We start from the raw sequence: 10,444 nt of genomic DNA on the forward strand, positions 1-10,444 counted from the left end.
AAAAAAACACAAACTAGTCCAAAACCAAAGGAGGATATAAGTCTGCAAGAAAAGTAAGTTAAAGTGAATTAATAATAATAAACAAATGCTAAAATAATTTATTTATTTCTGATTCAGACCCCGTGAAGAATTAAAAACTCGATCAGTCTTTCCAGTCACGATCGACGAGTTCATTGAAAATACAAACATAATCGAAGTAATTAAAGATTATATTAAAGATAAATATTCAACAGCCTTAGAAACATATCTCACGGCACCAGAAATCATGAGCAGGGTAAAAAATACATATAACGTTTTTTACAAAAGACCACAACGACGATGTATGGCACCAATGAAATATGTTCGCATCACTAGTGACTGTGATGAAAATACAAAACAACGTTTGTTTAAAATTCCAGAATATTATAAACATTTGTGTGAAAATAAAGATAATGAACATCAAAGCGTAAAACAAAGTTTAAAGAAACAAGATAGTTCTCCAAATAAAAATATAAATAGGTAAATATTAAGTAGAGAAATTATTGACCATTTAGACAATAAAAAATTTATGTATGTGCATTACAGCGTTAGCGATAAAAAGATATTAGAAGAAAAGATCCTGGGACTGAAGAGGTATTTAAGTTATTTAAATAAATAAATTATTTTATTAAAACGATATTTTTTATAAATATAGCATTATATCAAATTTTGATGCTAATAACAAAGAAACAAATGAAAAAGTGTGCAACCTTCCAGTCAGTTTTGAAACGTTTAAAAGGTTCACATTTCACAATGATGTTATTGATAACATTTGCCAAAGCATAAAGGAGTTGGAGTATGAGTTGCCAATTTCAAATATATCAAAAGAAGAATTATTTGATAATAATAAATTACTTCGGAGTTACTACAAAACATTTTACATGCAAACGGTTATTCGGACAATATTTCCATTGAAAATAAAACCATGTCCGGGACGTTTAAAGGACAAACTTTTGAAATATCCAGAAATTACGTCAGATCATGAAGGTAAATAAAAATTGTTTGTCACAAACCTTACTATTAAGTAATATTTATTTTAGAGCCTACAGTAAGTAATAGAGATGCTATAAATGCTAATACGAAGGAACATTTAAATAAGAAAACAAAATTAGGAAGCATGAAAGAAGATAAAAATATGGAAAAATGTTCATTAGGTGAGTTACACTTAATTAATTAATTGTATTACTTAGCACTAAAAAATCTAAAATTTTCCAGCATTAGAAATTAAGGCACCGGAAGATAATGCTGTCGAGAAATCTCTATTACATCACCAAAAACAGAATATGCCAAAGACTTTATCACCAACACCATGTCGAGCACAAATGAAGGCAAAACCCTTGACATTTCCGAACAAAATTTTTAATGTTGATTCCGGTAACGGTTAATCAAAACTTTTTTTGAAAAAATTTCAGGCTTTAAAAAAAAATTTATTCTAGACTCCACGACAAGTAATGATAATGACGAAATTTTTGAAGGCAGTGCAAATGTAACGGTGGTGGAACGAATTGATCAGGGTAAGGAGAATAAATGTTCTTTTTGTGATTTACCTTACTTAACTGATAAGTTTGATTGTATTTTTTGATTTGATTGTATTAAATTTTAATTATTTTCAAAACATTTATATTTTAGATAATGCTGTCGAGAAATCTATGATACATCAACAAAATCAGAAGACACCAAAGTCAAAAGTCTTGCCGTTTCCAAACAAAAATGTTGGTTCCGATAATGGTAAATTAAAAATTTATTTGATTTATTTGAAATTTTTTGTTATTAACGACTTTATATTGCAGATTCAACGAACAGTGATGAGAATGAAGAAGATATTATAAATGTACCAGTGGTAAAACCTATCGGCAACAAAACTAAATTAAATCAATGTAATAATATTATTTTAAGTTTTGGTTTATTTTTTATTTAATTGTATTTTATTAATTTTGTACTAAAAACAATTATATTTTCAGCCAATGAGAATGCTAATCAACACGTAACAAATCTTCAAAAAGAAACAAAAACTCCGGAATCAAGTCCACTCATAAATGTTTCCTTGCAGACACGAGATACCCTTGACGAGAGTAAACAAAAAAGGTATGAATGTTTTAATGTTTTATATTAAATTTAAACTGAGAATTTTTTATTTCTTTTTTTTTTTTTTAAACTTATACATTTATTTATTGTATCTTCTCCTTTTAAAATCTTATCACTAATTACATGTTACAAATTTTTGTTTTAACTATACATTGTATAAAATAAAATAAGTAAACGAACCTCACTTAGAACAATGGGTTAAATTTCATTGGAGTGAATGTTAAGTGGTGTATCAAGGAAGCAGTTCAACTTTATCAGATTACTTAAAAGAAAGAAGTGGTTTTCACTTCAAGCTATTGAATATTAATTAATGGCTGGACGGTCAGCTCTTTTTAGGCAGGAAGTAGTGAATAGATGTGCGAGATTTCTTGCTAGGAGAATAACATTTGCGCCAAGTTAGTTGTCTGTCTAGATGATTACCTAAATACGTAAATAAATATTATCTGCTAGTGGTATGGGAATGTTATTTAGTAAAACTGTTGGAGATGCACTCCGATTTAAGGTAAAAATGACGTGTCTACATTTTAGTTTATTTATTTTAATTCGCCATTTTGACAACCATTTCTCCACCCGAAATAAGAGAGATTGATGTTGGTTTGAAGCTAGCACAACGTTTTTGTTTCGACATAAAATTGCCGTATCATCAGCAAACGTTGTGGTGACGACTGAGCTACTTATTGGGATATCAGATGTGTAAAGTACATACAAGATAGGGCCAAGAAAACTTCCTTGTGGAACACCAGCTTCTATTGGGAAATTATTAGATATATATCTAATAATTATTAGTATATGATCTATATATAACTTTAAAGCTTCTGTTATGCAGATACAATTTTAAACTGAGTGGACATTTAAAGGTAACAAACAGCGTACCTTATATAGGAGCCCATTGTGCCATACTTTGCAAAGGCTTGTGTAACATCGAGAAATACCGCGGAACAATATTCTGTGAGCTCAAACGCGTGTCTTATTTCGTTCGTTATACGATTCACTTGCTAGTTCCATGTTTTCCCTAAAACCAAACTGGTGGGAGAGTAATAGGTTTTGACCGTCAAGAAATGGTTTCAACTTTAAAAGCAGTGCTCTTTCAAAGTGTTTAGAAGAGCATGGCAATAAGGTTATTGGCCTGTATAAAGAGGCAAGCGTGGGATCTTTACCTGATTTATGAATCATAATAATCATGGGTGTTTTCACTCTGTTGGGTAAAAGCCAAATTTATTAATAACATTAAAAAGTCTTGTTATAAAATTTATAGCCAAAAGGAGTAACTTTTTTGATAGAGTAGTGGTGTTATTAAAAAAGTACTTTTCTCTACATATTATTAATATAGTTTATTTTAAAAAATTTTTAATATTTTATCTTAGGCTTCAACAAACAATCACACATGATGATTCGAAATACGTACTGAAATTTCAAGACTTCGTTAAGAGTACCAATATTTTAGACCTTTTAAGAAATTCGAGCGATTCTACTGATGATTACTTAGTGAATTTAGCATACGAATATTACATCAAATTTGTTACTAATCCTGTTAATCCAAATGTGGAACTATTTAAAGATTTGATGATACATGCAAACGAAAAATCAGTAAAATCATTTTATACTATATATACTCAAAATAAAAAAGACTCATCTAAAGAAGTAAAGGCTATAGAAGATATGTAAGTTTAAATTACTATTATATATATTTAAAATTTGATTTTAATGTCAGTTATGACGTTAGTGACTATTTTAGGTAATAGATTTATATTTGTATTTAATATAGAGGTTTTGAACAGCACTGAATTGCAACAACAAAAATTTTATTTATTTTAATTAAATTCGATTTAATTAATTAATTTTTAACCAAAACTTCGATTAATTCAAAATAAATAAAAAATTTTATTGTTAAAATTCAGTACTACTCGAAACCACTGTATTAAAAGTAAGTTTGATGATTCAGGATATTTTCTGGATAATCAATATGTCATTTTGATAAATTTTATTATTACATGTATAATATGAAATATACAAAAAAAATGCAGGTAAATAAAATCAAACTTGTTTTTTCAAAATGAAAGTAGAAAAAGTAACAAAAATTTTTATATACAAATTTTTGTCAGTTTTTGATTTATTTGTTAAACGTAACAAGCCTTTTCTATTATTTTTATAAATATTTGCAGGCAAGGGCCGAAAGCGAGTAAGTCCATTAATAAGAATGATATGTTTCCTGTCTCAATAGCTGAATTCAAAAAGTACACATATTATAAAGAAGTGCTACTTCAAATTTTGAAAGAAAAAGCCAAAGGCGATGAAGAACTTTTTGTAAAATTACGGAGAAATAAATTGGTTTGGAAGAAAGCGCTGCGATTGTATTACACGAATTTCTTTTTTAAACCATCGATACGTAAAAAATACACTTTACGTTTGAAAGAAATGCCGCAAAGTTTGAAGGCAAAATTTTTAGAAATACCTGCAAAATCAACAACAGTGAAGGAAAGTAAGTATTAAACTCAGCTAAAGCAAATTTTTTATATTTTTATGTTGTAAAGATTTAGCTGCGTTGTTAATTCTTTGCATTAGGATTTCCAATCTTTTGGGGGAACTAAGGCCTTTATAATTTATCCACTAATTTGTAGGTTTGAATTTACATTATATACGTTTGCGTAACATTTTTTTCTAGCAGAGTTGCACAACGTACACCAATAAGTGACCACTGCCCAATGAACAGTGTATAGCATATTCTCTACTACCAAAGTGTGGTAAATTGAAGCTTCACTAAGTCTTCTGGGAAAGGTATGACTGCCTTCTCTGCTCAACAATGAATAAACAATTCTATGCATTTAGGTCAACTATATTGCAAAACCGAAGTGGTTTTCACCCATTCTGATATAAAATCTAATTTTTGACTTTAGGATATATAGACAATTTACTACTTTGTCAGTTGATTAAATTCAAGACACTGTTCTTATCTTATTCTAACATGGCATCTCCCGTAATTATGATATTCTCATTACCAATCTCAAACACACCATTGCATAGATCTTCGGTTTCCGATTGTTACAATTAAAATACACCTGAATGATATACGCTGATTCCTTTTTCAACTATAATTCTACTACTATCACGCTTAGAACAGTAACATATTGAATTCCTAAGCTCGTCACTTATTCTTTTTTGATTTCGTATTTCATTCTACTATAGGCTCTACTTTTTCTTGCGGAATGTTGTGGTTGACGAGACTTGGTTCCATTCGTCTTTTTAATCTATTTACATCAAAGGTTTTCACTATGTTGTGATATAACGTATTTATATCACTGATATTAACGCCATCGAATACTTGAAATATTTCTATTTCACTTTTAAGTCCATTCATCAGAATAATCATTGTTTCCCAATAACCAACTCTTATATAAGAGAGGAGTGATGATATCATAACTACAAGATTTTAAGAGTCATGATTAAATTTTTGATCGTTCGTTCGAATCTCAATAAAAACATATGATGATTGTTGGTTAAAGAAAGGAAACGATGTATAATCTGTTTTGTTTTTAGAAAAAAAATGTGATAAAAACCATTTAAAAAGTGATAGAGAATCAAATTACACCTATTTCGATAGCTATAAGCCATTATCTGATGAATTTTTATTAATGTACATATCAAAAAAAGTGTCTGATGTTAATAAGCATCCAGAAATTTTAAAACGTATAAAGGAAAATAAACAACCACATAAAAGACAGTCGGGAATAGAAATAATATCAATAGAAACGATTGTGCCACCAAATATTGAAAATGAAATAACATTGGATGAACAATCGCCAGTCATACCTGAAGAAAACATGGAAATATTCAATAAGTTGTTCGATCCAATTCCTTTGGTAATTGAAATGAACTTATAATGAATAAATTTATATAATTTTACTAATTCTTTTTTTAGAAATGTACTTTATCCTATGTACTTCGTTTTTCTTTTGGTCCAAAACAATCTGTTCTGCGCACATTGATGCATATATCGTTCGAAGATTTCTGCAAGTTCACAAATATTTATCAATTGTCTAATATTTATAATGATAAACTAAAACTATTCAAAATTTATGAATCCACGATTAAAAAAGACATATGGCCGTTTAATTTATATATGCGCATAAGTGATATTTTCCTTTATTTACTGTTAAATGATGTAAAGCTTGATTTAAGTGATTTACAACATATATCACCAAAGTTTTTACATTGGAATGATCTTGCAGTGAATACTGATTTTAATGAAATTGTAAAAGAAGATTATTTTAATATGAATGGAGAGCGCATTGATGGTGATGAACAGCTACAAATTTCTCGTGAAAGTTTTTATACTCGTTGCTGGAATGAGGACGATTGGATATGGCGAATACCCAAAATAACTAATAATTCGATCCAAGAGAAAATTAATGTTACTAAAGGCAAGTGATTAAAAGTTAATACTAATGCTGGATTATTCAAAATTTCGTTATTTATTATTTTTAAATTTTTAATATGGCATAAGTATTGAATAATATATTGTCTATTTTGGTTCAATACCATTTTGCTCTGTTTGTAGCAGTAGCATAATTTTAGAATTTAATAATTCTATGTTTTCTTGCTCTAATACATTAAATTCTACATATAAATGCTCTTCGTGAGTTGCCAATTTAATTAATTATAGTAAGCCTATAATGTTCGTTTGATATTCTATACAGCACAATGTATGAAACGTAATGAGAATTAGCTTCAAAATTTAACCTTTTTCTTGAGAATTAAATTAAATTCAATTAAAAACACAAATTGTAAATTAACCTTTTGATGATGTTAAGAATTAAGAATCGGTATTTTATGCCGCAGAGCTTTCTGTTGTCTTACTTTCAATACGGCTTAAATGTGAAATTAAATGCCAATAAAAAAAAATTTAAATCCTTTGTTAAAAATAAAACGAAATTACTTTTCAAAGCTAGTATATTTTTCCAAGTATTGTTTTCAATGCATTATTAAGACTTCAATTATATGTATACTTAAACCATTAGCATTATCTGATGAAGATGCAGAACAGTTGACTGTTGAGAAAAAAAATGTAAAGGACTCATATATATCACTGGAAAAGTGTAAGTGAGATATATGTATATAAATATCTCTTATAAAATCATTATTTTTGGTTTTAATCAAAGTCTAAATATATTTGTTACTTAAGCTTAAACAAAAGCAATCAATATAGCGTTTAGTAGATATTTACACTTAAGGTTTTCAGATCGAACTCACTTTTACTTTATTCATATGTTTTTGAAAAACTACCATTTTACCAGTATTATCAAAAGGGTAAAGGTTATGCACAGCACGTCTTCTAGAAACCGATTCAAATCATTAACTTTTTAAACAGGAGATAAGAAACTATTTGAATAACTGGGTAAGGTAACACAAACTTACAACAGCACAACCACACTGATATGGCAATCAAATATTTATAAATCAGTGTTATACATTCTTTCACAACTAAAACAAAAGACAGATGGTAAACTATTACAACCTGTACGTACATTAACGAAAATCAACTGGAGCTCTCCTAACAAAAAACTTACTAAGACTCTCCTTTAAAATGATTAACAAAGTATAATTACATTTAGTGCATTAACAAGTCATTCTCTCTTAAAAGCACACGTAGATGAGTTGGAATGAGGACGGTAATTGCAGTAAAAGCAACATACCTGGATTAAACGTTATGTTGCAATCTAGAGCAATGTTTTTGAACTCAAACCGGCCGGTAAAATATTCATTCCAATTTGCAACCTTCAGTACTCATATATTCGCAAAAAAAAGACCAAAAAACATTTATGCTACCCATACAGAAAATCAGGAAGACCTCATGATAGTGATGAAACAATTTATTTTATATACCATAAATTACTACTGCAATAAATAACTGATTTGATCATAAAACTATAATTTTATCAAGACAGAATAAGTATTTTCAAAATGACATAGTTCGGCGTTAATATCTTTACTAGTTTAGTTTAAGTACGAGTATTCAACGTATTCATATATATTTTTTAACTGCTTATTTCCATATTGTTTAAATATAAATCAGCAATACTATTTACTAACTGCTATTGTATATTCTGCATATTGTACTTTTTTATATAGATCTAAATGAAAATTCGGAATGTCATAATCACACAGAACTGGTTGAAACGTCTTCCAGTATCACAAATCGTTCCTTAAAAATTGCAGTTCAAAGTACCAATAACGATGGAGCATGTAGTGTTGATGTTTTGCTTTCATCACAGACTCAACCTCAGGAAGACCCAGTCTGTATGTCATACAAAGCAAATACATCAAATCCTAATAACACAGGTATTACATTTTTGGTTATTGTTGAAAAATAATAATTATATATATTGTACTATTTATATCAAAAAATTTTAAAAACTATTGAAGAAGAACCATCCGAATCAAATAATTCTATAATTATAAGTGATGAAAATGATCAGGGGGACTGTCATTTATTTGAAGAAACTGCGATTGATTCAGTAGAAACCGGTGGTGATCAATTGTTATCAGAACGCATACCTTCTGAAAATATTAATAATACAGGTAAACTTTTTTTTTATTTTTTATTATTAAAAATAAAAATATATATGTATTATGTATTATTTATTTTACAGAAATCATAAAAGATATTAAAGAAGAACCAGATCTTAGTTTAGACTTAAATGATGACAGTGTTCAGATAATCGAGGACGCTTCGATTAGTTTAATAGTAATTGATTCTGATGAATCGTCATCTGAGTTACAGCCTTCTGAGCCTTCTGATTGTATTACACCGCAACAGACTGGTATATCATCCCAAATAATTAAAAATGAAATAGAAGCAATTTGCGAAGTGCCTAAAACTGATAGTGACTTAAATGAAACTTTAATTATGACAGGAGAGAATAATAATCTTAAAATGGTAATTATACCTCACGAAGCTATTTCAAATTTATTGGCAAATTCTGAAAGTGATATTTTTGACTTACCGAAATCTTCAACTGACAATGCAAACCAAATAACTGAAACTGAAATAATACGAAAGCGGAAACAAAATACTTATTTCAGTAGTAGAAACAAAAAGTTAAAAACGAATAAAATTACTGATATTGTTCCGCAGCTTACTCATGAATTTCGCGCTCTGCCAATGCAAATTATTACAAAAAGTACAGAAAGCGAAAACATTGAACCATCAGTAAGTGGGACCTCAAATCCATCACAAAGCAAATCAGTGTCCGAAGCATTATGTGTAGATGCTACAGTTTTTAACGACACACAATTACTAAGAGCAGTTGATCAACAACACTACAATCTTGTTCCAACCCAGATGTCGGATAAAATGAATAAAAACGTGGCTATAAATAGCAATGCAGATATTGCATCACATATGAGTAGTAAAAACGCGACAGCGCTACCTAGTGTTTCAAGTTCTAACACTAACCAAAGCAATAAAAATAAGAGTAAGGTAAATGAGCCTGAATTACAACACACCTTATATTACTTTGAATTGTGTCAATTTCATTTCATCCTGAACTCAACTGCAAGACATATTGCCAAATATAAATTACGTAGCTATGATGTAGGTCAAAACATTGTAGAAGCTATAATATGTCGGGAGTTTAGAACAAAATTATACGGCGACGTTTTAAATGGTATTTTCTCACATACTGAACCAAATATTTTACAAGATGTACGTAAAGTATTGCATGATCTTAAAGAGTACCATTTTCTTATCAACGATTACGAGTCAATTAATAATAAGGACCTCCGCGCTAGAATACTATTTTACTTTATGTACTCAAAGCTCTCTTTCTGTTACTGTCGGTTAGTTTATGAGACACAATCACACGAAAATGCACTGTGTATTTCAATGCAAGCATATGAAAGCGCTAGGACTCAATCAGCAGATTCTAGAAACTATTGTCTTTTAGAAGCCATCAAACTCTCTATACAAGAAAAATTAAAAAAGCTAAAACAAGGTATAGAAGAAAAAAGTTATAGTTATAGATATATTTTATGAATGTTTAGAAAATAGAAAAGATTCTGAGTTAATAAATTTTATATTTCGCAATAACACAAAATTTAGTTTTTATTGAAAATTAATTTGTTTCTTTATTTTATTTTCATTTCAGAATCCTTTCAAATAGAATCTCGAAACTAGTTCAAAAGAATGAAAGTACTTTATTGTGCAAACAAATAAAAAATTTGTGAAAGATTTTTGAGGAACCATTGGTGTTGTCCCAAAACGGAAACATGTAGTACAATAAAGGTCGTTTATATTACCTGCTCTACACTATCAGTGTTCAACCAATCTAGCTATTAATAATAA

At 28.9% G+C, this 10,444-nt stretch overlaps 1 protein-coding gene across 1 annotated transcript in view; it reads left to right on the top strand.

Annotated features, from left to right (window-relative positions):
- LOC119674666 (protein telomere ends associated-like) overlaps positions 1–10,438 on the top strand; it is a 12,501-nt gene extending 2,063 nt beyond the window's left edge. Inside the window, exons 4-21 of the mRNA XM_038085814.1 lie at positions 429–498; positions 565–612; positions 674–1,005; positions 1,059–1,172; positions 1,234–1,392; positions 1,455–1,532; positions 1,648–1,746; positions 1,809–1,895; positions 1,980–2,103; positions 3,468–3,764; positions 4,266–4,582; positions 5,638–5,960; positions 6,020–6,521; positions 7,119–7,196; positions 8,230–8,439; positions 8,524–8,679; positions 8,751–10,094; positions 10,248–10,438. Of these exons, the coding sequence (XP_037941742.1) occupies positions 429–498; positions 565–612; positions 674–1,005; positions 1,059–1,172; positions 1,234–1,392; positions 1,455–1,532; positions 1,648–1,746; positions 1,809–1,895; positions 1,980–2,103; positions 3,468–3,764; positions 4,266–4,582; positions 5,638–5,960; positions 6,020–6,521; positions 7,119–7,196; positions 8,230–8,439; positions 8,524–8,679; positions 8,751–10,094; positions 10,248–10,276 (4,367 nt within the window). The 3' untranslated portion in view covers positions 10,277–10,438. The remainder of the gene's footprint in view (positions 1–428; positions 499–564; positions 613–673; positions 1,006–1,058; positions 1,173–1,233; positions 1,393–1,454; positions 1,533–1,647; positions 1,747–1,808; positions 1,896–1,979; positions 2,104–3,467; positions 3,765–4,265; positions 4,583–5,637; positions 5,961–6,019; positions 6,522–7,118; positions 7,197–8,229; positions 8,440–8,523; positions 8,680–8,750; positions 10,095–10,247) is intronic.
- The last annotated feature ends 6 nt before the right edge of the window (positions 10,439–10,444 follow it).

This window comes from Teleopsis dalmanni, chromosome 2, assembly GCF_002237135.1.
Source record: "Teleopsis dalmanni isolate 2A chromosome 2, ASM223713v2, whole genome shotgun sequence".
NCBI classification, from domain to species: domain Eukaryota; kingdom Metazoa; phylum Arthropoda; class Insecta; order Diptera; family Diopsidae; genus Teleopsis; species Teleopsis dalmanni.